The sequence below is a fragment of the Drosophila virilis genome, unplaced genomic scaffold, assembly GCF_030788295.1.
Source record: "Drosophila virilis strain 15010-1051.87 unplaced genomic scaffold, Dvir_AGI_RSII-ME tig00000704, whole genome shotgun sequence".
Taxonomy (NCBI): Eukaryota; Metazoa; Arthropoda; class Insecta; order Diptera; family Drosophilidae; genus Drosophila; species Drosophila virilis.
The window spans coordinates 16,345-42,313 of NW_027212818.1; the positions used below are offsets into that span (position 1 = coordinate 16,345).

Consider the following 25,969-nt stretch of genomic DNA (forward strand, 5'->3'; position numbering starts at 1 on the left):
TATACGACTAACGAATAAAATGATTAGATATTTGCGGCTATAATGTTGCCTGAATTTATTTAAAGCACTTGGATAATGAATCAAGTGCAAAATTGAACAAAATTGGTTGTTGTTTAAGTGAACATTTAGTAAATATTTAAACTGATTGAAATTAAATAAGGAACTTGGCTAAACATGATTCTTGACTTCGCGAAACTTAAAACCAACTTAATGTATTAGTTTAACAACAACATTGTTACAATATTTACATAGACATTTGCTTAGTCGGGCACCACTTCGTACATGTTTGCGCCCTTCTTAAGCAAATAGCCGCCTATGTTGGCAATCTCCACCAACTTTGCGATGCCCGTCATGATGCCCGCACGCGTGCCCATATCTTTCAGCTCCTCGAACTCAAAGATCCGCCGACCCAGCGCAGCCGAGCGCAACTGCATCATGTGCACAAAACTCTGAAGCTGTGAACTTTTGCCGGAACTACTTGGGGCAGCTGCTTCAGCGGTGGCAAGACGTGTCTGCGCCATACTCTCCGTCAACACAGCAATCACATCGCGCACGTGCAGCGGCGTCACAACGCTGGACAGATCCAGGCGGGCACGTGCCTGCGAAAGGCTAATCAAGCCGAGCAACTGGCTGCAAAGAGTTGAAACAAAAAAAAAAGGGATAAATGAAGATAGTTCGTTGCCTAAATCTTTCGTTTTGGGTGAGAGAAGAAGTTCGTTGCCCAAGTCATTCGTTTGGTGTACAGAACAGAAGTTCGCTGCCTCAGTCTTTCGTTTTGCCTATTTCATTTCTAGCCTTGGAGGCTCTTCTGCTTCTTGTTTGTTTTAATTATGATTGTAGCAAAACGCCATGTGCCATATTTTGATTTTTTTTTGTTATGCTTTAGCCGATATTCTGCATAGTGATTATAAAATTTCAGTTGTTCTGACTAATATTTAACATTAAGCCCATATAAAAACAGCTGAAACACAACCTGTTTCGACTCTTTACACTTATTTGTAAATTTCTATATGTATTTTGGTCTGTAAAAATATATGCTAATTTTTTGGCAACTTTTTATTATTTGGTAATAGAACATTTGATGAAACCAGCTGCCACGCTCCATATACGGCCAATTGATTGGTCAGCTATGGTAAAGGGATCAAACTCGTTTCATCGAGTTAACGACAAACTCATACTCTATAATTCAGTTGAATGTGGGCGCATCGAACATGTTCCAATGCAATTTAACGGAAGAGTTTTGAAACGTTAATAAATTTGTGTATTACAGACGATGATGCTGGCTAGCTGAACTGGCCAACTGGTTGGCTGCCCAGCGGCAAACCGGGCTCAACAAATCGATCCCAAACATCACGGCGCACACGCACCTTTCATTTGAATTTATCAATTTCGTATTTTCATTCTCGGCTCGCACGTTGCCGCGCATGGTTCAGTTCGGTTACGGGCTGGTTTAAACAGCATTTCCCTCGCACTGTGGAAAAGCGCATCGTGAACAGCTATCGGAAGCGCAGCGCAATTTCCTAACAGTTGGCATTGAAGCGGCTTTTGTTGAATGCTCAGGTTTTCGTTGATGAAATTTAAGTTGCCCAGCGGCGAGAGACTTTTTTTGTCGGGTGTCGCAAGTCTAAAGAGTTTATCACAAAACAAAAAAACAAAAACAAGAAATAAATATTTAAAAGTGCAGCGAAAACAATTAAGTAGGTGTCGTTATTGTTATTTAGAGTGCACTGTGCTATTGTAAGGCATCAACATGTGTCCGCTAAGGCTTATTGTAAGCTGGGGCGTGCTCCTGGCGGCGGTTCAATGCTTTGAGATGAACAGTAAGTAATCTTTTACTACATGCTACAGTACATTGGGTATTATTATTGCTACTGTAATGGGATTTTTTATAGTTTTTTTGTTGTTAGAGAATAAAATATACTCGCCCGCACGCAACGATTGGCGGGCGATTTCGTCGCATTAAATTGTTATCCATCAAATGATTCTAATTACAATTGGGAACGTTTAGATTTACGACAGTTTTTTTAATGCCTGACAGTTGCTTATATCATGTGCAAGTATCTGTGATACAACGCAAAATAAATTCAGTTTAAATGCAAATCTAATTTATGGAATTCAAATTAAATTAAACAATTTTGTTTTCAATCATTGAAGCCTGATGGGAATTAAAGAATTGAATACGAACTTGAGCACAATTTTTATGACTATGTACATCATGCATATCATTCAAATCTATAGTCTTAGGAATGTGTTAATATTGCATACATATAGAATATATTGGCTATAAAATAAATTTGATATAGAAATAGAAAAATATATTGGCATACTTAGAAATATACCAAGAGCTATATATATAAAAAGACAGCTAAAGATATAGATATAGATATAGATATAGATATAGATATAGATATAGATATAGATATAGATATAGATATAGATATAGATATAGATATAGATATAGATATAGATATAGATATAGATATAGCTATAGATCTAGATATAGATATAGCTATATAGATATCGCTCGATATAGATATAGCTATCGCTATCGCTCTCGCTCTCGCTCTCGCTCTCGCTCTCGATCTCGCTATCGCTCTAGCTCGCTCTCGCTCTCTCTCGCTCCGCTCTCGCTCTCGCTCTCGCTCGCTCTCGCTCGCTCGCTCTCGCTCTCGCTCTCGCTCTCGCTCTCGCTCGCTCTCGCTCTCGCTCTCGCTCTCGCTCTCGCTCTCGCTCTCGCTCTCGCTCTCGCTCTCGCTCTCGCTCTCGCTCGCTCTCGCTCTCGCTCTCGCTCTCGCTCTCGCTCTCGCTCTCGCTCTCGCTCTCGCTCTCGCTCTCGCTCTCGCTCGCTCTCGCTCGCTCGCTCTCGCTCGCTCTCGCTCTCGCTCTCGCTCTCGCTCTCGCTCTCGCTCTCGCTCTCGCTCTCGCTCTCGCTCTCGCTCTCGCTCTCGCTCTCGCTCTCGCTCTCGCTCTCGCTCTCGCTCTCGCTCTCGCTCTCGCTCTCGCTCTCGCTCTCGCTCTCGCTCTCGCTCTCGCTCTCGCTCTCGCTCTCGCTCTCGCTCTCGCTCTCGCTCTCGCTCTCGCTCTCGCTCTCGCTCTCGCTCTCGCTCTCGCTCTCGCTCTCGCTCTCGCTCTCGCTCTCGCTCTCGCTCTCGCTCTCGCTCTCGCTCTCGCTCTCGCTCGCGCTCTCGCTCTCGCTCTCGCTCTCGCTCTCGCTCTCGCTCTCGCTCTCGCTCTCGCTCTCGCTCTCGCTCTCGCTCTCGCTCTCGCTCTCGCTCTCGCGCTCTCGCTCTCGCTCTCGCTCTCGCTCTCGCTCTCGCTCTCGCTCTCGCTCTCGCTCTCGCTCTCGCTCTCGCTCTCGCTCTCGCTCTCGCTCTCGCTCGCTCTCGCTCTCGCTCTCGCTCTCGCTCTCGCTCTCGCTCTCGCTCTCGCTCTCGCTCTCGCTCTCGCTCTCGCTCTCGCTCTCGCTCTCGCTCGCTCTCGCTCTCGCTCTCGCTCTCGCTCTCGCTCTCGCTCTCGCTCTCGCTCTCGCTCTCGCTCTCGCTCTCGCTCTCGCTCTCGCTCTCGCTCTCGCTCTCGCTCTCGCTCTCGCTCTCGCTCTCGCTCTCGCTCTCGCTCTCGCTCTCGCTCTCGCTCTCGCTCTCGCTCTCGCGCTCTCGCTCTCGCTCTCGCTCTCGCTCTCGCTCTCGCTCTCGCTCTCGCTCTCGCTCTCGCTCTCGCTCTCGCTCTCGCTCTCGCTCTCGCTCTCGCTCTCGCTCTCGCTCTCGCTCTCGCTCGCGCTCTCGCTCTCGCTCTCGCTCTCGCTCTCGCTCTCGCTCTCGCTCTCGCTCTCGCTCTCGCTCTCGCTCTCGCTCTCGCTCTCGCTCTCGCTCTCGCTCTCGCTCTCGCTCTCGCTCTCGCTCTCGCTCTCGCTCTCGCTCTCGCTCTCGCTCGCGCTCTCGCTCTCGCTCTCGCTCTCGCTCTCGCTCTCGCTCTCGCTCTCGCTCTCGCTCTCGCTCTCGCTCTCGCTCTCGCTCTCGCTCTCGCTCTCGCTCTCGCTCTCGCTCTCGCTCTCGCTCTCGCTCTCGCTCTCGCTCTCGCTCTCGCTCTCGCTCTCGCTCTCGCTCTCGCTCTCGCTCTCGCTCTCGCTCTCGCTCTCGCTCTCGCTCTCGCTCTCGCTCTCGCTCTCGCTCTCGCTCTCGCTCCGCTCTCGCTCTCGCTCCTCGCTCTCGCTCTCGCTTCCGTTCCCCCGCTCTTTCCCCCGCCTTCCCCCTCCCTTTTCTTCCCTCCGTCTTCCCCTCCTCTCTTTGCCGCCTTTTGCTCCCTTCTCCTGTTCCCCCCGTGCTGTCCTGCCCTTCCGCGCCCCCTTGCCTGTTTTCTTTTTTCCCTCCCCTCTCTCCTCTTTCGCGTCCCGCCCCGCTCTTCTCCCGTCCTTTTTCCCCCCTTTCTCTCCCCTTCCCCGCGCTTCCGCTTCCTCCTGCGCTCCCCCCGTTCTGTCCCTGTACTTCCCGCTTCCCTTCCTTGCCCCCTCTTCCCTGCTGTGCCTCCTCCCGCTTTCTCTTCCCGGCCCCCCCCTCTACCCTCCTCCTTCACCAACAGTGACCATGACAGATTTTAGACAGACACTTGCATTTCGTATTAACGTCAGATGATTTGACAATACGCACTAGATACACAAAAGCGATTGGATATTTTAATTGTCATAAATCTATTAAATAAACAGGCAGCAAAAACATTCCATTCAAAAAAGGTTTTTTACCCGAAACGATTGCCCACTGCGAATTTTTGGGTTCTGGCCAATTGTCAAATCTCAGCTTTGAGAATCTGGTTTTTTATTTGCACATTTTTTTTCTCTTTTGCGTGACACGCTTTACTGAACGCATCCCAAATTAAGCGATTACAATTCATTCATTTTGCGTTACGATAACAACAACAAATAAAGTAAAGCACCAAAGGCACAAAATCTTGCAGTCAGGTGCAACCGACTGCTTAATACTCTAGTCACAGTCCAACAAAAGTTTTAGACAGGCTATATACATAAATATTCTAGTCTCGATCTTTAGAGAACTCTGAACCATTTGTTATACAATTTTTCCCTTCCTCCCCTCCTCGTGGTCTTTCATACAGAAAGACGGACGAACGGTAACACAGGCCAATATACTCTTTTCACTTTGCATATTAACGAGTATAAATCGAGGGTAATATTTGACTTTTCTATCTGGTCGAGACAGGAGCAAGATGACTTTGCACTATTTGCATACTGATTTGCACATCACAAATCAAACTGCGAAGTACTTAGGATACCTGTTTTTTTTTTGTGAATACAAATTTATGGAATTTATTTGCGTTGAGCCTAAAATCCGGCAAAGTTCAAGGACTGGAAATATGAGTTCAGTTTTGTGTTTAACAGCGTATTTGTTATTCGATGCATAACATAAAAATTTATGCATTATGCAAATTTAAAATCCAGTTTTTGTCCTAAGTCTGTTTGAAAAATTTGGGACTAGCCCAAAAACAATTGAACTTTCAGTTAATTCTTTTTTTGCCCGCCAAGGATTCAGAATTCACATGCAAGGCCCAATGCATTACAGCCTATTTGTTGAATGTTGCAAGGAATTTGCAATTCACAGCCAAGTTCGTGTCCTAAGTCTTTTTAGCAAAAACTCTTTTAAAAGGTTTCCCTTCCTTCAATGCTATTTGTAACTAATTTCATGCTCGTCACCTCAGTTTTTTTCTGCTTAATGTGCGAATTCCAGAAGATTCCTTTTGGCATGCAATCCGCAAAGGTGAATCACCTGAAATTCAAGTTCAAGTTTGTGTCCTAAGTCTTTTCGACTAATTCACAGAACTGCAAGTCAGGAAAACGAGTTTCCCTTCACTTGACTGATCATACGAGTAGATACGGTTATGGCTAGTTAAGGATACCATGTTCTTGGCTAATTTGTTGGATTTTATTCCAACAAAACAAGTTTTGCTTCCCTGATGACTGTGCATTTGTTTGCATCCACAGTGACGCAGTACTTCGAGATGCCGCAGCTTTACGACTTTGATGACTATGATCGCTGTCTACAGGAGTTCGGTTCAAGCGACGACACAGCCACCTATTGCTTTGTGCGCGCCGAGGTGCAACCAAATGACACAACCGCCGCCTGGCGTGCCATACAGGAGATCTCCAAGTATGATCGACATCACTTTGACCATCGCCAACTCTACTTTGGCCTGTGCGTGCACAAGTGCGAGGCGCAGCTGGCGGAACTGGATGCAGATGCCATTCAGCAGCTGCAGGCAGGCGTTCTCACAGACAATGCCAAGGTGAATATGCATAGAAATATATTATATTAGAAACTAAGCATATTTCAAGACTTGATTTGTGTTGGATATTCTCTGGCAATGAATCGTCAATTTTCTAGTAATTATTAACAACTTATGAAATGAACAGCTTCGGCTGATTAAGATGGTTCAATGGAATTCTATCAGCCTTATAGTTTAGATTCAATTAACACAATCATATGAAACCATAAAAATGTATTCAATGGCTATGCCATAAAATCGAAAACCGCTTTTCAATGCATTTGGAAGATCGCACACAATTTAATTTAATTTTACGCCTTTGCCCAACCGCCACCAACTGCAGCCTAAAGAAAAACAAAGATTTCCCAATCTGTCACATCGACCAATAAAAAAGATTGAACAAAAAAAAGCAAACGAAACGAAAATAAAGTATTGAATGAAAAACAACAACGTTCAAGCTAACAACAATAAATGAAACGAGAAAAAAAAGCTATCTTCGGCATGCTTAAGATTTAATACCCTTGCATATTGCTTTGCCCGTATCTAAGAAACATAGGGAAAATAGTTAGTTGAGAGTATGGCATAGATAACTTGAAAAACAAAAAATTTGTCATACAACTTAATTTTAGACCGATCAGCCCCATGAAAACTATATAATATAGTGGTCCGATGTAAGTAAGATTTTGCATAAATAAAGGGAACATAGTGAAACTTATAAGTCCTGAGTTTGATCAAGATATATTGAAAACAAAAAGTTCTCCTCCGATCAGCTGGTTCCGAAGTGCGTAAAGCACACTTTCATGACGGTAGCTTCAAAGCTGGGAGACAAGTTCGCATAGAGACAGACAGGCGGACAGACGGACATGGCTATATCGACTCGATCAAGAATATATATACTTAATGGGGTCGGATATATCTCCTTCTATGGGTAACACATTTCACGACAAAATTATAATACCCTCTGCAAGGGTATAAAAAGAGCCAGACAAATGTGCACAAGAAATAAACAAAACAAACAAAATGCTGAAAATGTATATTTCGGGCGCAACGAACAGTGTATACCCTTGACAAGGCACAGTATGATATGAAAGTTTCTTTTAGTTTTTCCAATCCTTTTTTGTCACAGTTCATTGCACAGCTGACTTCTTTATTCTGTTTTGTGCGTCATTCGTAAACGTTACAGAAGAAGTTCTGGAATATACAAAAATCTCCTATTCAAATGTATCAAACTCTTTTGGTAACAAGTTATACTCTCGTCTGGATTTTATACTGTCGTATTTTGCAATACGCTTTGTGTGTCATTCTTAAATGTTTTCCTTAAATTCACTTTGTGTGACATTCTTAAAAGTTGTACAGACTTAATGTCTCTACACTACAAAGTTAGAAATTCTTTCATATGTAGCAAACAGACTTAGATAGTCTATGTACCTAAGAAGACTGCAATTATTGAATAGCTCACAGTTTATTCAACTCAACGTTGGTTTTAACAGTGGCTTAGTTAAGGGGAGTGCTACTCATAGAGATTTAGAAGATTAAGAACTAAACTCAAAAATATTATATACTAAATATTGAAGCCAAAGTAAATATTTCAGATACAAGGTAGAATTTATTCGTTTGTATGTTTCTGAGTAGACCCCCTTTGTGCGTTGTGCCGCTGTCCAGGTCCACATCATCTTATCAAGAGTTGGCCATCAACTAGGTGGGTCTGCTGCATAATCAAACGATGCGAACGAGGAAAACCCACTGATTGACCGATGTCAGTTGCTGGAGTAGCCAATGAAATGCAGTTTTACATTTTTGGGTTACACAAAAAGCAGCGTGGTCTATTTAATGACGGCAACAAAAAATTGGAGCAGCTGCATTTCTTTCAGGGCCAAGGCTATGACATTTAATGGCCGATTGGCTGGCTATTTGATGTGACATCTTTTGATTTTGTTCGTTTGTTTGCTGCAGGTGAACGTGTATCTGGAACTGTTCGCCATGGAGTCGGCCAATCGGGCGCGTTACAACGAACTGAGCAACGCCTGCCTTAACTGGCGCTTGCAGCAGCGCAACTTTGGAGTTCAGGCCAAGAGTGTGGTGGAGTATTGCGATACGACAGCGACCGCCGGCAAGGTCAGCGAAGAAGGTGAGTCACAGGGAAAGCAGGTGACATTTTTTATGCTAACAACAATAATTACATTCGTAGTACCGAATACACCCGAATTTATTGTTGATTGCAGCCCGATCCTTACTGTTATATATTCTACTATTTTTACGGATCAAGAATAAATGTATATAGTTTATGGATTCGGAAATATATCCTGCTATTCGCTCACATTCCCTGGCAAATTTATAAATTGCTTAACAAACGTATAACAAGAGTTCTGCCTCTCCACAGATGATCCCTGGAACTTGGGCTTCTATGTGTTGGTCTGTGCCCTCATCCTGTTCTCCTGCCTCAGCAGCCTCGTCGATTTGCATTTGAAGCGCCGGCGACATGATAAAATGTTGAAGGAGCGCGATCATTATAAGACGCCGCCACGTAGCCTGGTCACGCGCCTGCTGCTGACGTTTTCGATTGCTAGGAATTGGTATCGATTGAATCAGGAGCCAAATGGCAAGATCGGACGCGAATTACGTTTTCTTGATTGCTTCAAGTTCTTTGCCATGTTTCTGGTCATCTTTGCGCACACCAATTGGGTGATCTACGAGAGCGCCATCAGTAATCCCCAAGATCCCGAGCGCATGCTGCATACGGCTGTCGGCACGCTCCTTATCTCCGGCTCTCTCATCACCGTCACCTTCTTTGTGATTAGCGGCTTGCTGCTCACCGTCAACTGGCTGGCGGTGACTCGGGCGCTGGCGGGCGACAAAAACGAGACGTGGAGCCTAGCCAAATATGCGGCACTCTTTGTCAAGTTCAATGTGTTTCGCTATATACGCCTCACCGTGCCCTATGGCTTTGTGCTGCTGCTGAGCGGCGTTTACTTTGAGAACGCAGGCGGTCCGCTCTGGCGACACATTTACCAGCGGGAGCAGCTAGCCTGCCGCAAGAACTGGTGGACCAATTTTCTATTTATTAACAATTATGTGCAAACCGATGAGCGTGTAAGTGCAGCGCAGGATTAACTGGATTCACCCAGAGCTGGCTAAAGTCTTAGTTTATGTTTGCAGTGCCTGCTGCAAGGCTGGTATTTGGCCGCGGACACGCAATCCTTTGCCTTGAGCTTGTTGGTACTAATACTGGGACATCGCTTTGGACGCTGGAGCAAGCAGCTCTATGGCATCGTGCTGGGCATCTTTATGCTGCTGCCCGCTGTGCTGACATATGTCTTCGACTACTATCCCATCTTCCTGCCGACGCCGCAGTAAGTAACCGAGAACTGGATCGACTTGGCTTCGTTTGTGTTTGTTAATTTGTGTCTCCCTTACAGAATACAGAAGGACTCGTTTATTGGCGATCGTCAGTTTACTGAGTTTTATACATCCTTTCAAATGAATTTCGGCGCCTATTTCTGTGGCGTCCTGGCGGCCATTGCCTATGATCAGCTGTCCCTGAAGCAGTACAAACTGCGTGAGCTGCGCAGCTTTCAGGTGTTCTGGTTTAGTTTGATTCCAGTTGGTGTCCTGTGGCTCTTTACGGCGCATCCGATTTATCAGCATTATTATACGGAAACTCCGCGCTTTTGGGGCGCCATCTATGCGACCGTACAGCGCAACTTTTGGGCCTTTGGTCTGAGCATATTCGTTGTGGGAATGGCTGCCAAAGTAGGTTGTAAGTATAAATCCAAATCACATTTACATTTCTTTCCACCTTACCTTTAAGTCATTAACATATAATTATTTATTTTGAAGTAACAATCGTTCTAAATTATTCCTGGTATTTAAATGCTTCTAATAACAACTAGTAACCATTGAGTAATTAGAATGTAATTCGAAATTCCACTTAAATTCTTGTTTATCTAACAATTTATTTTCATATTTAAATTGTAGTGGAACATGCAAATGGAATCCTTAATGTTCCTGGCACACCTTACTAGTAATTAGTTGAGTAATTAAAATGTAATTATTTGTTCCTGTAAAATTTTTACATATTACTATTTTGTCAGCATTTAACTCCTTGCACAATTATTCATGCTTTAATTTGCAAACTTAATTACATTAATTACCTTTGATTAATTGAATAATAATTTTTACCAGTAATTACTTGTGAGCAGTGGAGCTGTCATTTCATTAAACTTCTTATATTTGAATTATTTACGTTCTCCAGAAATTACTTCAGAGTAATTGAAATTATATTATAAATTATTTAATTTTCCAGGGATTCTACGCAAGTTTGCCTGCCTGCCCATCTTTCGCATACTGGGTCGACTGACCTATGGCGCCTTCATTGTGCATCTCCTGGTGGCACGTCTAGCGCTGGCTACCGTACGTGAGCCTATATACTTTGGCACGGGCACTATGGTGAGTTGAAGATGATTCTAATATGTTCCAGTTTGGGCACTTAATATTTTGCATATCTCATACACAGTTTGCTTATATATTCTACGTGTTATGCGCCTCGTATCTGAGTTCCCTGCTACTGGCTATTTTTGTGGAGTTGCCTGTATCATCATGTCTTAAGCTGTTGCGCTAGTCCAAGCTAAACTAAAATGTTGTTGACATTTGCTTAAAGTAACTCTCTAAAGATTAGTTTTATTAAGCGTCGATTCAAGCAAGTAACTGAAAGCTTAAAGTTTTATGAAAGCTTTGGGAATATCAGCTTGTTAAAAGACAAATTTGCCGACAAAACCTAAGCAAAGGGTTTATTAGATTCAAATATAAAAGATTTCGAATTAATTCTTTTAATTCTTACTTCAAGCAAGTGTCAGCACTGTGTAAATGAAACTTTTAACTTATGCTAAAGATTTTTGTTAGTAAAACCTAAATTTAAGTAACTTAAGCTTAATAAAGCCCAAAGTGTCGTTAAATACCTTGGAGTTATCGGTATCGAAGTGTACTTAAAACGATACATATCGATAAAATCATGAAGTATTTTTAACGTTTGATTGAAAACATATATATTTTGTTAATTCAATACTTATCGAAGTTGATCAATAAAGGCATAAAGGCATAAAGTGTCAGTGTCACAATACACAAATCTATTGAGTTGCTCGACGCATGCAAGAAAACTTGCACTCGATACTTATCGAAATTAATCGATAAAATCATGAAGTATGTTTAACGTTTGAATGAAAACATTTTTTTGTTAATTCAATCAATACTTATATATGGGATATTCAGTGTCAGTGTCAGTCACAATACACAAATCTATTGAGTTACTCGACGCATGCAAGAAAACTTGCACTCGATACTTATCGAAGTAAATCGATTACAGCATTAAGAAAAAAATGCTTAGGAAATGAAAAAGTAAAAGAGTTATGTACATACATATATGTAACTCACCCCATGCCAATCTGACTCTGCTCGTGCTCCAGCTCACTGCGACGACACAGCTCCATGAAATGCCACTTAATGATATTGGCGGCCTCATCGTTAAGCAGCGGCTTGACATTCTGGCGCGCATAGGCAATGAATTTCTTCATCAATATAGGCGGCAGCAGATCCAATTCAGGCTCTAGAACATTACACTCCAAACGCTTATCCAGATCATAATCCTGCTGCATAATGCTATCCTTATCATCGTTCGGCACAACGGGCGCGTCATGAAAGGTGGCCTCACACACGGACTCACTCTTCTTGGGCTTCAGTGCATAGCGTGCGGCAATCTGTTCGCGCCTCTTGGAGCCAGCGTGGAGGGCACGCACATGCTCCGTTAAGGATTTATCGCGCGTGGTCGATTGTCTGTCCAGCAGCACATAGACCAGATGAAACTCCTTGAGCAAGGCCGCAGTGATGCGAATATTCTGCAGCAAATAACGTGCCTGGTCGTACTGCCCACGCTGCGGATTGGCGCAGGCAATAATCGCGGGTTGTGCTTCAAAGGAGGCAAAGAGACCTGGTAACGGCATATTCAGCTCTCCGGCTTGCATGCACTGTAGCAGCAGCGTCTGCTTGGAGGCCAACTTGTCCACACCGTCCACAAGGCAAGTACCTGCTGTGCCGGCCATGAGTAGTGCGCCCGCATCCATGACCCGCTTGTTGCGTCCGCAAAAGCTAATGCCCAATTGATTGGCTGCTTGGGCGCCACGTTTGCCGCTTACGTGAGCGCCACGCTCAGTGATCTGTGCACAGTTCTGCAGCATCATGGATTTGCCAATGCCCGGATCACCGACCAGTAGCACATTAATGTTCTCGCCGAGCAACGACAACAAGCAGGCGGCCTTGGCCAACTCGTGACCGTGCAACTCCGGCGCCAGCGATTGCACCAGCAGCTTAAAGCAATTGGGCTCCGTGTTTATCGTCGAAATAGCCTCTAAATCACGTTCGCTAAATTCCAGCTTTACGTGCCGCGCCTGCTGCACGCTGCAAGCGCGTAAATACACCTGCAAATTTCCGCTGGCTGTTGTTGTTGCTGCTCCAACAGAAGTCGACGGCTGTTCGCTGTTGTCGCACAGCTCGCGCAACTTTACGACACCCGTGACTATAATCTCCTGCCCGACGTGCACAGCATCAACCAGATCGTGACGTAGTTCTATGTCTAGTTCACCAGGCAGCGTGCTGTCATAGTCCGTCAGCAGGGCAAGACTAGACTCCTCCAGCCGTATGATCTGTCGCACCGAGAGACGCGTATACGGCGAGCTGCGCAGCGCCAGAAAATTGTCCTTGGCACCGCACCGTGGCTTCAGACAGTGATACGGACGCGGCGTGTAGTTGCCTCGCTGACGCAGCGTCTGCTCCGTACGGCAACGTGTACAGCGAAATGCTTGCCAGGCTAGGCCCAATGTGGGTTCACCCACGCTTCTCACAATGCCACGCACCGCAAACAGGCTGTCAACGCGCGCATGTGTAATGCTACTAACCAGCTCGACGGGCACAAAGTCTTCCAGACGCGCATAAATCTTCCGTGTGCGTTCAGTGCGCGGCACATACATTTCTTTTGTGGTCCCCAAAGGCAGTATGCTGTCTACAGCTTCTTCGGCAGCATCCAGGCCATTGTTAACGACCACTGTGTGCATGGCCACACCTATTGTGGAGAGTGTACGTAGCGGCTGCCTTTGCAAATCTTCTGTCAGCGTTGGCCATACTGCCTTGAGTTGTTCGTCTTGCACTATTCCCGGAGCTAAGAGCTGAAAGTAGCCGCGTTGCCGAATGCGAGCCGCGTCATATATATGCGGATTACGCTGGTAGTGCGCCTCCACGGCAACAATGCGCTTGGCCAGGTCGCTGTTCGCTACGTACTCCTCACGCAAAAAGTACAGACGCCAACCGGGATAAGCTTGTGGATTGTCGACAAGTAGACTGCGCACTTCCAATGCATCCTCTGGAGCAGCATAGTTTTCAGGACGCAAGTAACTACAGTCTATTGCCGCATTTGACATTCGCTTTCTCGCTGCATCGCCCCCGGCCCGACTACGACTCCACCCGCGGGGCTGTGGAGCACCCCTTGGAACTGAAGCTTGGTCTGCTGCCGGTTGACGATTGCCACCAGCAGGTATAACGCGGCCATTGCGACGAAAATAGAAATATGGACGATAGCCACCGCCGCCGCGCGCTCTGCCGCGCACAAATCTCGAAGCTGGTCGTCCACCTGATGGCGGATTCATATTAATTTCGCAACACAATTTTTAAATATGCACTTATTTAGATACCGTTTTTGGCGCTTTGCTTCCTCTTCCAACTGTTATCGATATCAATAAAAGTGGCCTTATTTTTTTATCGATTTTTCGATTTTATTTCAATTCAAATGCATATAACAACACTAAATATCATATTCGAGCTAGAATTGTTTTCTATTGTTTAATTGCATCATCTTCATATCGCGCTCCAATATATCTATTTCAGTGGGCAAGTAATGTTTAAACACAATCTTGACCTTAGTTTTTAGCTCGATAAATGTTTCCAGGACAAGTTTCTCTTCCTCTTCGTTTTCGGCCTGGAATGTTTGAAGCTCGTGAAAGAAATTAACGCATCCATCAAGTAAACTAATTTGCTTCAGTTGAAGTTCAGACAACTGCTTTTGCAAAGCCGTAATATTTATTATATGCTCATCAACACGGGTCGACATCGAGGCAATAGAGGCCAACTGCGCCTTGTGTTGATCATCCTTGTTTTCTGAAGCTGTCTTATCCAAACTAATATCCATCACATCGATGCCTGTATCATCAGCGCATTCCTCATTTCTTACTACAGGAGCTGGTGGAATATTACCAGACTTTGGAGATTTGGTTTGCCCCTTCGTTTGCTTTTTAACAGCTCCTTTGCCAGCTGACTGTAACCAAATAAGATCGTTTTCAATTTTAGCTTTTAATTTATACCTTCTAGTTACCTTCTTTTGAGCAGCATTTGATTTATTCATTTTCGGCATTTCTGTAAACTCTCAAGATTGAAATCAATATTATTAATGAATTTACTTATTGCTGTAAAATAATGAGAATATGTCAAAAGGCTATTTTACCGTAATGACAGTATATTCACAGCAATCTCATTTTAAAAATTGGGGGAAATAAACATCTTTAATGTTTATTATGCGCAAAAAACCCTTCCCTTGGAGAGCGTAAATATATTTTTAAAAAAATTATATTTATATATCGAAAAACATCGTCAGGCTTAAATACTTGAAAGTTGATGGTATTTTTTATATATTTTTTTGGTATTTTGCAAAACACCGAATGCACTCATACTGAAAATTGTTGTGAGTGCTTCGCCAGTTCTTTTTTACAGAAAACTCAAATAATTACAGTTTAAAGCCGCGAACTATTAAATTTGTAGAATGCCGGTGAGTATTTAATGTAATTTGCGTAGCCAACAACAATTCCAAATAGGTATACCAGCTAGTTGTGATTGGTTTTCGTTAAAACGCTAGACCACACGTGAAGTACTTCATAAAATTCGTATCTATTGTTTACCTATTTCCAGGCATACCACTCGCAAATCAAGGACTTTCGCCAACAGGTGGGCAACATGGCCATCCTGCCATTGCGAACCCAGGTACGCGGACCAGCCCCAAGCGCCAATGTAGAGAGTGATATTATTGATGAGTCACTTTATTTTTTTAAAGCAAATGTTTTCTTTCGCACATACGAAGTAAAGGTAGGTGTTGGACTAGGTACATGTGCTTTGTGTATATATTTATATATCTTATGTCGTTCATACAGTCGGAAGTGGATCGTGTACTCATCTATATTACGCTGTATATAACCGAATGTCTTAAAAGACTGACCCGCTGCACTAGCAAAGCTCAGGGTCAACAGGAGATGTACAGTTTGGCCATCTCCAAATTCGATATACCCGGCGAGGCTGGTTTTCCATTAAATTCGGTCTACGCCAAGCCCCAGTCCGCCCAGGATGCCGATCTTATGCGTCAGTATTTGTTGCAGCTGCGTCACGAGACAGGCAATCGGGTAGTCGAGAAAGTATTTAGCACAGAAGATGGCAAGCCAAACAAATGGTGGACTTGCTTTGCCAAGAAGAAGTTTATGGAGAAGAGCCTGGCCGGTCCAGGCCAGTAAATTAAAATTTAGCAAGGAATTTACAAGTGCATTATATTCCAATATCGAATTGTATTATTTAGTAATGGCGATTGTTTTTTATTTCGAATACAATAATCACGCAAATGTGTTTACGTTGTAAGTGTGGCCCGGTCAACTTCGTTTTTTAATTGGAAAAACATTTCTAAACAAAAATTCTAATATGTACAATAAGAGTTAACGGTACAGATGATCGGCCTGCAGATTGGATGCTATCTCCGATTCCCATTTATCGCCATTGCACAAGAGCTTTTCCTTATTGTAGAGCAATTCTTCGTGGGTCTCTGTCGAGAATTCAAAATTGGGGCCCTCAACAATCGCATCGACTGGACAGGCCTCCTGCAAAGGAAACACACCATGAGTTTTATATGGGATACTTATGGGTAATAATTACCTGACAAAAACCGCAATAGATGCATTTGGTCATGTCAATATCGTATCGCGTAGTGCGCCTGCTGCCATCGGCACGTTCCTCTGCCTCAATGGTTATTGCCTGAGCGGGGCAAATAGCTTCGCAAAGCTTGCACGCAATGCAACGCTCCTCACCGCTTGGATAACGGCGCAGGGCATGCTCACCACGGAACCGTGGACTCAGCGGTCCTTTCTCGAATGGGTAATTAATTGTGGCCGGCTCCTTGAAGATGTGCGCCAGTGTGACGGCAAAGCCTCGAAAGAGCTCACCAAAGAACATTGTGGTAGCAGCACGATCTGTGATGTCCTCCATTTCCATGCTCAGCTCCTTATTGTTAACATAAACATAGCCCTTGGGCACACTAACGATGTCTTTAGGCTCGGCTCTATTGGCAGACAGCATACGTGCGCCGTTAGTGCCAAACATCCGCTGACCTGTGCAGAAAACATATTATATTATTGAATCCAAGCAAAAAATTGACACTAGCAAATCTGATTTACTATGACATAAGGTTACGTAACCTCATTTAATGAATTTGAATATAAATATGTTTATCGAATTGAATTAATTGAAAGCCCAGCTTTTCACTAACCATTGCGCGATACTGTGAAAATTCGCATTGTTAGCGACATGTTTGCGGCACACAAATTAATTGTCGGAAACAAAAATTACAATTGTTTTTGTTGTGGTATTTTTCGGTCGATAGTCAATTTTTATCCAGGGATGGCAGCTGATTTCGCCATTTTCGATAGGCCTCGATTATCATATGACTTACGAATATCGAGTATTTAGTGTTATTAAGTGTCGATTAGTATGTTTTTAAACAGCAAGGCAGCAAGTCGTTTATATCTGAAGCATCCTTTTTTTCTGGAAAAGTCTGGAAAATTAATTTGGAGCAAAAAATTGTGCTTGTGCACTTTATAAATACTGTGCTTATTTAACAATTTGTTCGCTAATTTGTGTACAACTAAAGGTCAATCGCAACAGCATTCCAAACGGTGACGACATCGCTAATTCTGTTTACATATTTCACAAGCAGACGTAAGCATGTCGGATCTATCCTATCTCGAAACGATCTCGAACAAGGAACTTCACGCCAAATGCCTAGAATATGGCCTGCCCAATATACCGGTCACCGATTCCAGTCGCAAAGTTATATTGCGTCGCTTGCAGTCATCCATTTTAGGCGTTCCAAGCAAAAATGCTGCTGCAGCAACAAAGAAGACGCCGAGACGCGAAACCATACACAGCAGTAAGGCGACACCAGCAGCTGTGATAGACACGAGTGTGCCGCGTGTGGCAGGTAAAAGCCCGAGCCGTAACAACAACAATAGTCGTCGCACAATTGGAGTGACACCTCGCGAATACTATCCGTTGGATAGTTCACCTGTGCGCACTGTACAAACGACAACAACCGTGTCTGATGTGGGCTCACAGTCGGAGGATGATGATTTCTACCAAGTTAATTCACCTAGCGTTAAACCCCAGAAACGTGATGACACTCGACTGCGTCGCTCTGTTTCCTTAACCAAATCAGGCGTGCTGACCACCTCATATACTCGCGAGGTGGAGAAGCCACATTACGAGGAAGAGGAACAGCCGCAAAGCTATACATATCAACGTCCACAGGTAGCGGCGGCGCCTGCGCGCACGCTGCCCATCTATGAGCCACGTATTGAGCGCAGCTATCGCCCGGATCTGTCCAGGCAAAGCCTCACCCAAACGCAGCTAAACTCGACCAGCTATTTGGAAGCAAGCAACGAGTACAATGAGCCGCTCATGCAACAGGCGCCGCGCAACACTTTCAGTGGCTCTGCGGCGCCTTTTAATTTGGGGGGAACATCCTCATCCGCGGTGCGTCAGCGCCAGACCATTGGAGACAGCGGCTTTGCCAGGGGTCGCCTTTTGCAGCCCACATACAAAGTGAACTCGCTGTATCCTCAACTGAACGATTTCTATGATCAGCACAACAACACCGTACAGCCCATGGACCTGGACACAGACAGCGAATCGGAGGCGGAGATTCAGCAGCGGCGTCAACATCAGCGTTCACCTGGCGACAGCACTGATTCGCCATATTTGAGCCACTTTTCGCGTCAGCTGGATACGAGAAAACGTTCATCGCCACTGGCCAGACCACAAATGCGGTCCACCATTCAGCAAGAGGATCCGAATGCTCCTATGAATCAGTTTCGTGCACTAATTACGTCATTGGATCGTCAATATCATCTCAAGTTTTATTTCTTTCTGATGCTGGCTGTTGTGCTCGCCACGCTTATTTATGTGATAGTCACGCCCGCTGTCTGAGGGATTACAATGACTTCTTCAAATAATTAGTTTGTAATTTCTCTCATCTGTAAAAGCATTGTATGTAAAACTCCTATATACATAACTTTATTATATTCTCGTTTTCTGGTTCATTTGGTAATCATGAGTTAATGACTATAAATCTGGCACTTGCTTAATATTTAAAATATAAAAATTAGGTAAGTTTCTAACCAAAAAAGGAAAAACATTTTGCTCTTTATTAATTTAAAGAATCCATTTTTGTTTTTAAACTTTGCTCGGTTGTGTTTTTGTTAGAATTGTAACAATTAATTTGGCATTTAAGATTTATAATTTATAAAATCTGAACATAATTGTTGCTTATAAATTGTTTAATAAAAACAATAATTAAACCAATGAATATTCTCTCTTCTGTTATATAATTTGTTTATCCCTAATAAACAAAAAAGCATAGTTATCTTTGCCGAAAAGACTGGATATTCTACAGAATAAATAGCCAATGATTTATACTGCATATTGTATTTCAAGCATTATATTTTTGTACAAAATATAAATGATATGCTAGTCCGATTTTGATAAAATTTGAAAGAAAATTTCCTATTGTAGGCATTTGATACACTGTTCGGATATTGATAAAATTGTCCCTTTTTTTTTGGAGAGCATGGAGACGGTTGCAATTGGACAAGTCGTTGTCGTTAGTCCTTTTCCCACCCAAACTTTGATCAACAATTTCAGTTCGTCTTGCTTTGCTTAATCGTTTTTTATGTATATATAATTAGAAAAATGTACTACATTACAATTATAATATTAAATAAACTAATTAAATTTAATTGTTTTTCAGTTTTGTGTTGTTGTGTGTTTCAGTTATCGGATTTTGTCTTTAGGCTAATATTTACACGCTATTCAAGAGTTGCAACACAAACAAGTGTAAAATCGTAAGGCTTGGGGTTATCCTGGGGGGCGTAGGCAAAACAGAAAGTGCCGCGATTGTTGTGCGTAACAATTGCGGGCAGCGGAGGGATAGATTGTGGATATTATAGTGACTGCATTAAGTGGGGGAAAACACGAAAAATAAACCCTGGCTGAACAATGGCAACTGGCCGCAGTGCTCGACAGATCCATTTAATTAAATGGAACTTGAATTGGAACGGCGAACCGTGCTGGAAGTGTGCGAATGGATCTGCTCCACGGAAACCATGTTGATTACTCTCCGGATCGAGCGGATCTTCGCCATTATCAAACTGACGTCGCTTCTCCGGATCTGTGAGCACTTCCTTGGCAGCGGCAATATCAATGAACTTCTTCTCGGCCACCTTTTTCTCGTCATCCTTAAAATTGTCCGGATGCCATTTCTGTGCCGCCTTGCGATACGCCTTCACAATCTCCTGTTTGCTGGCGTTGCGTTTCACGCCTAAGATTTTGTAGTAATCGCGGCGCTTCTGCCTGTTTTTTGCAGTTTCTTCGCCTTCTGTATGCCCTCCTTGGCGCGGGAATTGTTTTTCGTCAATCTCGAGCGCCGCCTGGTAGTCGTGTATGGCATCGTCATACATCTCGCTGCCCAGCAGCGCCTCAGCGCGATCACAATACAGCTGCGCATCCTTCATAATCTCCAGCGCCTGTTTGCAGTGCGACAACGCTTTGACATACTGCTCGTCTGTGGTGTAGCACGAGCAGAGCAGCTTGTGCGCCTCGTAGCGTATCATGGTCTCCTCGGGCTCATGTTTAAGCACCGCCTCGCCAGCGATTATGCACTCCGCCGCCTGTTTTTCCTCTCGCGCTGTTTCCGCTGTAACTAGCTGTTTTTCCACTTTGCGCAGTTTCTTGTAGAATGGAAAGCAGAGCTTGTGCTCGGGATCGAATTTTGAGGCATTCGCGTATCTCCTTCAGCGCATTAGTAGCATGTCCTATAGTGTATAGCAGTTTTGCTATTTGTAATGCCCCTCGGTGCTGTCCTGTGACAGGCGGTTGACCTGCCGCAAATCCGCAATGGCCGAAAGCGGATCGTTTGTCTTCAGGTAGGCATCAGAGCGAGCCTGTCTAAATGCCACGGACCAGGGTGAGATCTCTAGCAGCTGTGTTTATCATGCCTATGGCATTCTGTTCATCATTATTGTTCAGCAGATGCTGCACCAGCTGCCACTGCTCCTTAGCCGGCCTCAGTCTTGAATAGTGCTCTTGCACGAGCGCATTTTGTGGCTCCTCGCCGAGCACATACTCAAAGTCTAGCAAAGCGTTATCATAATCGCCGCTCTTCATGTGCACAGTGCCACGCTGGCTGCGAGCGGCTGTAAAGTCTGGCTTAAGTTCTAGCACGCGATTGAAGTCCTGGATGGCAAAGCGTGTCTTGCCCAGCGCTAGGTAGACAGTTCCTCGTTTGAAGAGTGTCAAATAATTGTTGGGATCGCCCTCTGAAAATGGATGCAGTTGTATGAATATCTGGCCAAGTGGTGTGCAAATACTTCTTTACTCACCAACAGCTGCATGATAATGCGTCAGTGCATCCGACAGCTGACCCACGTGCCAAAAAGTCTTTGCCAAGCTCCAGATGATTGTCGATGTCCGCCTGAGTTGGTGATGCCGCATCGGCGCCTGCAAATGACGTGTGCCAAAGCATATAGAATTCAAGTGTTATCAATTTGATTATTTCAATTAGAGTGCACAAAAGAGATAGGCGTGTGTCGAACGAATGCAAAACGCACTGTCAAATTAAAGCCTAGGCAAGGTGTTTTTGAATTCTGACACGCCTTGATCTCTAGAACACTGCCAAAACCCTCCCCACTAGGCCACCGTAAAGTACCTTCCATGAAGAGCTCCAGCAGCAGCAGCAGGACACAGGCTGCCAATTTCTTTTCGCCGCTGCCAAGTAGCAGCAGATCGCTTAATGGCAAAGCCATTATGCTGTGTGCGTGTATGTGTTGTATGTCTGTGTGTGGGCGTGTGCGTGTTTGTGGGCGTCTGAACCAGTTGGGATTGAGAGACGAGGCGAATTATCAAATTTAAATGCGATACACACGTCACACGTTATGTCGTGGCAGCTAACGGTTGCTTCCTCCTCCAATTGTCTGTATATCACAGCTGCTAATCTTTGCCGTTGCACCTGCTTACTAGATGCTGCTTGTTGTTTTCGCGCTTGACGATTAATTTTGTCCGTTTTAGGGGAAGAACAAAAATATAAACGTATCGATTCTTTGTTTTAAATATATAAATATCACCACGCAATTTGTGGCTTTGTGTCCATTTTGATCGGTAAACCGACTCGTTATTGCACCTTAGCAAATACGTTTGCCTCAATTTTGGGTGGACTGAACTGGCCTCTTAAAACCTAAACACTGACGTGTTATGCGAGCTGCAAGAGACCGAAGAAATAGAGTTGCCAGACAGACTAGCGGCATATGCTTTTAACACCTTCTGGCAGCTCCATTAAAAAACAAGGGCTGTCAATATACGGGACGTTTTAAACATATTCGAGCATATTCGATATTTATCGCGATTTCTTATTTAAATTAAAGGTGCCATAACAAAAAAAAAAACGCATTTTGTTCTAATTTATGTTTTGCATGTATATGGAACTCGTATTTGGTAAATATATTGCACTAACACAACTATATACATGGTATTACTACAGGTGTTGATATTTCTTAAAATACGTTTTATCTCATTGTAATTGTAAATATGTGTGTTTACTTTTTTAAATAAATGCAATTTCATTTTCGAGCATAAATACATTTTTTTACCTTTTTTCTGATCACTAAAATGGTCGCCAAATGGTATTGTTTGTGCATTATGTGAGAGGCATGGAAATAGGTATTCAAGATTAAAGATTTGGATGGAAAAAATACGCTATGTTAGAGCTTAGAGCTAATGCTGGCAGAATGTGAGTAAAGTAAAAAGGAATATATGTAGTTCTATGAATTTTACATACAGATAACAGTACCCTGTGCATGATCCAACTATGAATGTGTATTTAAAGTTAAGGACTAATGATAGGATTGAATGGAGGGTCTACGATTTAAAAATTCTGTGCTGGGCGTGGACTTTTTGAAAGCGTTTTCACCCTTATAGTATTCCAGTATTTTTGATGCTTTGCTAACTGAATAATAGTTTCATTTTGCTGTTTCCACTTGGACTATATCATTGGTACAATTCAGGAAATCACAATGTTGATCAAATCATCCAGCGTATCTTTGGCATTCGACTGGCTGCTATCATGTTGTCCTTTTTCATATGAGCTGAAATTATAGTAGAGTTCGAAAACATTTTTTCATTTCCGATGATTATAAGAGAAATGTCTCAAATACTTTTAAATTTGATGTGAGTGACAAAACGCTCCTGGCACAGATCGCACTTGTAGTAGGTGTTGCCCGTGTGAACGCGTTGATGCAGACGCAGAGACTTCTCAAAGAGATAGGCCCGTCCGCAGGTCTCGCACTTGAAGTTCTTCTCAAGAACTGAAAGAAAATCAAAAAATATAATAAAATTGCGAGCCGAATGCCTCGCATTCTAGACACTCCACATTGTTCAAACTATGCTTTAGTTCGAAAATCCTATTTCTTCTTGTTTTCGAAAACTATTTAACTCAGGTTCAAATTTGGCCTATTTTATATATATTAAGAGCAACTATGTCTACTATGACTTAAATGCATCTACAGTGGCTAAAAGGGACCACTCACCCTCATGACTGCGCATATGCTGGGTGAGCACATATTTCAGGGCAAACGCCTTGCCGCACACATCGCACACATTGGGCTTCTCATTGGCGTGCGTCTTCAATGTGCCACTTCAGGTCCTGGGACACGCTTGTAACCGCTTGGAGCAGTGCGGACAGGCCATTGCAGCCGGTCGCGGAATGGACAGCCATGTGGCCGCTCCAGGGCGGACTTCATGTTGAAACGTTGCGTACAGCTGCCGCAACTGGAAGAGGCCCGTTATACTGTCGCTCCCGTTTGGCACTGGAGCACGGCGTTATTATTCGCAATTATCGGAGTGGAGGGTTCGCGCTGGCACATGCTCAACGCTCATGTGCTGGATGAGCTCCCGTTCGGTGTCGAACTCCTGGCGACAGGACTGAAAACATGCATTTCGCTGCGCTCCTGATGCGTCAGATTTTCCGTGTGCTGCCCAGCATGTGTAAGCGCTTTTTCCGCATAGGAGCAAAACCTTGTTAAAGAAAATCAAAGGAAAATAAAACTCTTAGTATGGCGAAAATAAATGATTGAACTATGAAACTATTCTTGGGGGTGTCATGTAACAATAATTAATTAGTAATAATTGCTTGCATGCGGCGCTCCAGAGGGGTTCGGGTGTGGACATATTTATTTATGCAAGGTGTTTTTTATTAAATTAGTTGAAAACTAATTGTACAATAAATTGTATATGAATTATGTATGAAGTTTGTTCGCATGCTTCTTTTTTAGCTAATAGGTGTATTAAAAAAAAGCTGAGCCATGTTTTACCCTTAGTTTGCGAATAACTTGACTACACACAATAAAAGCAGCATTGACTTCTCAGAGTTTTTGGGCAAATCTTTAAAGCTTTGCGATAAATGTTTTGATGATGCGACAAATGATTTTGGCATTAATGAGTTATTAATATTATTATTATTGGTAAAATGTGAACTTTTGCTGTGTGAGCTGTATTTGATTTGAGTTCTTATCAATGTCTTATGCAAATCTCTCAATCCGATTTTAAACTCACAAAACAAAAGAACTTTTATATATGTGTGCACTTGAAACCTATTTAGAAATCTTTTAGAAGCTGTCAAGGGTGCGCATCTCAAAGAAAACGTTAACGTTCAGGCTTATGCTTAAATCAATCTCAAATAACAATATTTACAAAATTTAATTTGTACAAAACAAATGTGAAAATGAAAATGAAATGTAAAAAACATCTTTGACAGCAACTGACTGATTGTCTATAAATTAGGCTTTAGGTGCCTTGCATCTTGTCTAGATCAACTTACCCTCAGTGCAGTTGGCGCATTTAAAAAGGCTTCTCTCCGCCATGCTGTCGATAGATGTGCCAACGTAGAGTTTTAACGTGTATGAAAGCTGTTAAGTGATATTGAATAAATAATTAAATAATTCCATATATATATATATATATATAATATATAGCTGTCCCTAGTGACTGAATGGCTTGTTGTTTGCAACTTTTGTTTTTCGTCAATCTCAATTTACATCTATTTAGAATGAGATTTAAAAAAGAATATAGCGAGTATGCGAGAAGATAAAAACTTGAGCCCGGCTCGAGTCCGAATAACACCCGATGTGTCTGTTCTCTCTCGCAGACCAGACGGACCTTTCTATGCGATTCTCATAAATTTAGAAAAGCCAACCAGGCTTTCATGTTCAGATTTTAGATGTTTTATTAACATGTCTTGGTAATCGTTAAAAATCTCTCCTCCTCCTTCCCTCCCTTCAAAAGAGTATATCCCTGCTACTATCAGATGAGAGTTTAATATTCGCGCGATTTTGGAAGTATGTACGTACGTTAATAAAAACATATATTAAAGTAATTCAGACCAGTTCATAGCTTATTTGCCAGTGTATATTATTAAAATGAAAGCAGGCCACCCACCTTTACCACAGAAGCCGCAGTATTCGCTCTTGCGGGGGCCCGTTGAGTGCGTTGCCTCGTGACACTTGAGATGTCGTTGGTTGATAAACAGCCTGTCGCAGCCGCTGTGGCGACATCTGAGCTGGCGCTCCGGATTGTGCCAGTTCATGTGGTAGTGCAGGCTTTTGCGCGTAAAGAAACGTTTCTCGCACAGGCTGCACTCGAAATCCGTTTCCGAGTGATATTTCTCAATATGATGGTCGAGATTATGACGATCTCCGTACTTTTTGCCGCACACCTCACAGGTGTGATGCTTAACGACATGAACGCTCTTCATATGCACCGTACGTGAGGCGGCATCTTGGAAGCACTCTGTGCACTCCGGACAGTTGTATGGCTGATCCGGATCGTGTGCGTTACTGATGTGCTCGAGTAATAGGTGCTGCAGCTCATAGCTTTCCTGTGGCTTGTGACAAAATTTACAAGCATAGCTTATGTTTAATGTGTTGTAATCAGAAGCTAAATCGGTTTCCTCATCTGGCTGTAAGGATTCAGATTCGTTGATGCTAATCGTTTCCACAAAGATTTCTATGGGTGTTTGCGTGTTGGCCTCAATATTGGCAGTGTTTTGTGTTGTTGTCGTTGTTTCTGTTACTATTTTCATCCACATCCACCTCAATATTGTCCTCGTCGTTTTTATCATAGAGCGAATTCGCATCGATTTTATCAAAAATATTCGACAACTTTAACTGTGCGTCCTGGCAGGCCATGCGAAATGTGTATATGGAGCAGAATTTTGTAAAGCAATCGCTGCAAATTTTTTGTGGCAGTCCATCGT

At 43.4% G+C, this 25,969-nt stretch overlaps 6 protein-coding genes and 2 pseudogenes across 6 annotated transcripts; 3 read left to right on the top strand and 5 right to left on the bottom strand.

Moving 5' to 3' along the window:
- Positions 1–15: 15 nt before the first annotated feature.
- On the bottom strand, positions 16–14,022 carry LOC116652173 (DNA replication licensing factor REC-like). The gene is made up of 2 exons (XM_032440185.2): positions 11,695–14,022; positions 16–630 (listed from the first exon to the last, which is right to left on the bottom strand). Exons 1-2 carry the CDS (start codon positions 13,953–13,955, stop codon positions 261–263), a joined length of 2,631 nt encoding a protein of 876 aa, XP_032296076.1. The 5' UTR covers positions 13,956–14,022; the 3' UTR covers positions 16–260.
- LOC116652174 (nose resistant to fluoxetine protein 6-like) lies at positions 1,389–11,383 on the top strand. Its single transcript, XM_032440187.2, has 8 exons — positions 1,389–1,820; positions 5,987–6,288; positions 8,221–8,395; positions 8,648–9,357; positions 9,424–9,617; positions 9,684–10,024; positions 10,571–10,713; positions 10,781–11,383. The coding sequence occupies exons 1-8, from the start codon at positions 1,751–1,753 to the stop codon at positions 10,883–10,885; spliced, it is 2,040 nt and encodes a 679-aa protein (XP_032296078.1). The 5' UTR covers positions 1,389–1,750; the 3' UTR covers positions 10,886–11,383.
- A 62-nt stretch (positions 14,023–14,084) lies between the features above and the next one.
- LOC116652189 (uncharacterized) lies at positions 14,085–14,838 on the bottom strand. Its single transcript, XM_032440203.2, has 2 exons — positions 14,678–14,838; positions 14,085–14,620 (listed from the first exon to the last, which is right to left on the bottom strand). Exons 1-2 carry the CDS (start codon positions 14,714–14,716, stop codon positions 14,129–14,131), a joined length of 531 nt encoding a protein of 176 aa, XP_032296094.1. The 5' UTR covers positions 14,717–14,838; the 3' UTR covers positions 14,085–14,128.
- A 131-nt stretch (positions 14,839–14,969) lies between these two features.
- LOC6632769 (actin-related protein 2/3 complex subunit 3-like) lies at positions 14,970–16,220 on the top strand. Its single transcript, XM_002056338.4, has 3 exons — positions 14,970–15,127; positions 15,268–15,441; positions 15,507–16,220. Exons 1-3 carry the CDS (start codon positions 15,122–15,124, stop codon positions 15,858–15,860), a joined length of 534 nt encoding a protein of 177 aa, XP_002056374.1. The 5' UTR covers positions 14,970–15,121; the 3' UTR covers positions 15,861–16,220.
- LOC116652184 (NADH dehydrogenase (ubiquinone) 23 kDa subunit) lies at positions 15,970–17,040 on the bottom strand. Its single transcript, XM_032440193.2, has 3 exons — positions 16,883–17,040; positions 16,273–16,724; positions 15,970–16,217 (listed from the first exon to the last, which is right to left on the bottom strand). The coding sequence occupies exons 1-3, from the start codon at positions 16,920–16,922 to the stop codon at positions 16,056–16,058; spliced, it is 654 nt and encodes a 217-aa protein (XP_032296084.1). The 5' UTR covers positions 16,923–17,040; the 3' UTR covers positions 15,970–16,055.
- Positions 17,041–17,114: 74 nt separating this feature from the next.
- Positions 17,115–19,406, top strand: LOC6632767 (LEM domain-containing protein Bocksbeutel-like). The gene is made up of 2 exons (XM_002056336.4): positions 17,115–17,263; positions 17,330–19,406. The coding sequence occupies exon 2, from the start codon at positions 17,338–17,340 to the stop codon at positions 18,595–18,597; it is 1,260 nt and encodes a 419-aa protein (XP_002056372.1). The 5' UTR covers positions 17,115–17,263; positions 17,330–17,337; the 3' UTR covers positions 18,598–19,406.
- LOC116652175 (dnaJ homolog subfamily C member 3-like) lies at positions 19,312–21,749 on the bottom strand (annotated as a pseudogene).
- A 949-nt stretch (positions 21,750–22,698) lies between these two features.
- LOC116652172 (zinc finger protein 883-like) lies at positions 22,699–25,964 on the bottom strand (annotated as a pseudogene).
- Between the last annotated feature and the right edge of the window lie 5 nt (positions 25,965–25,969).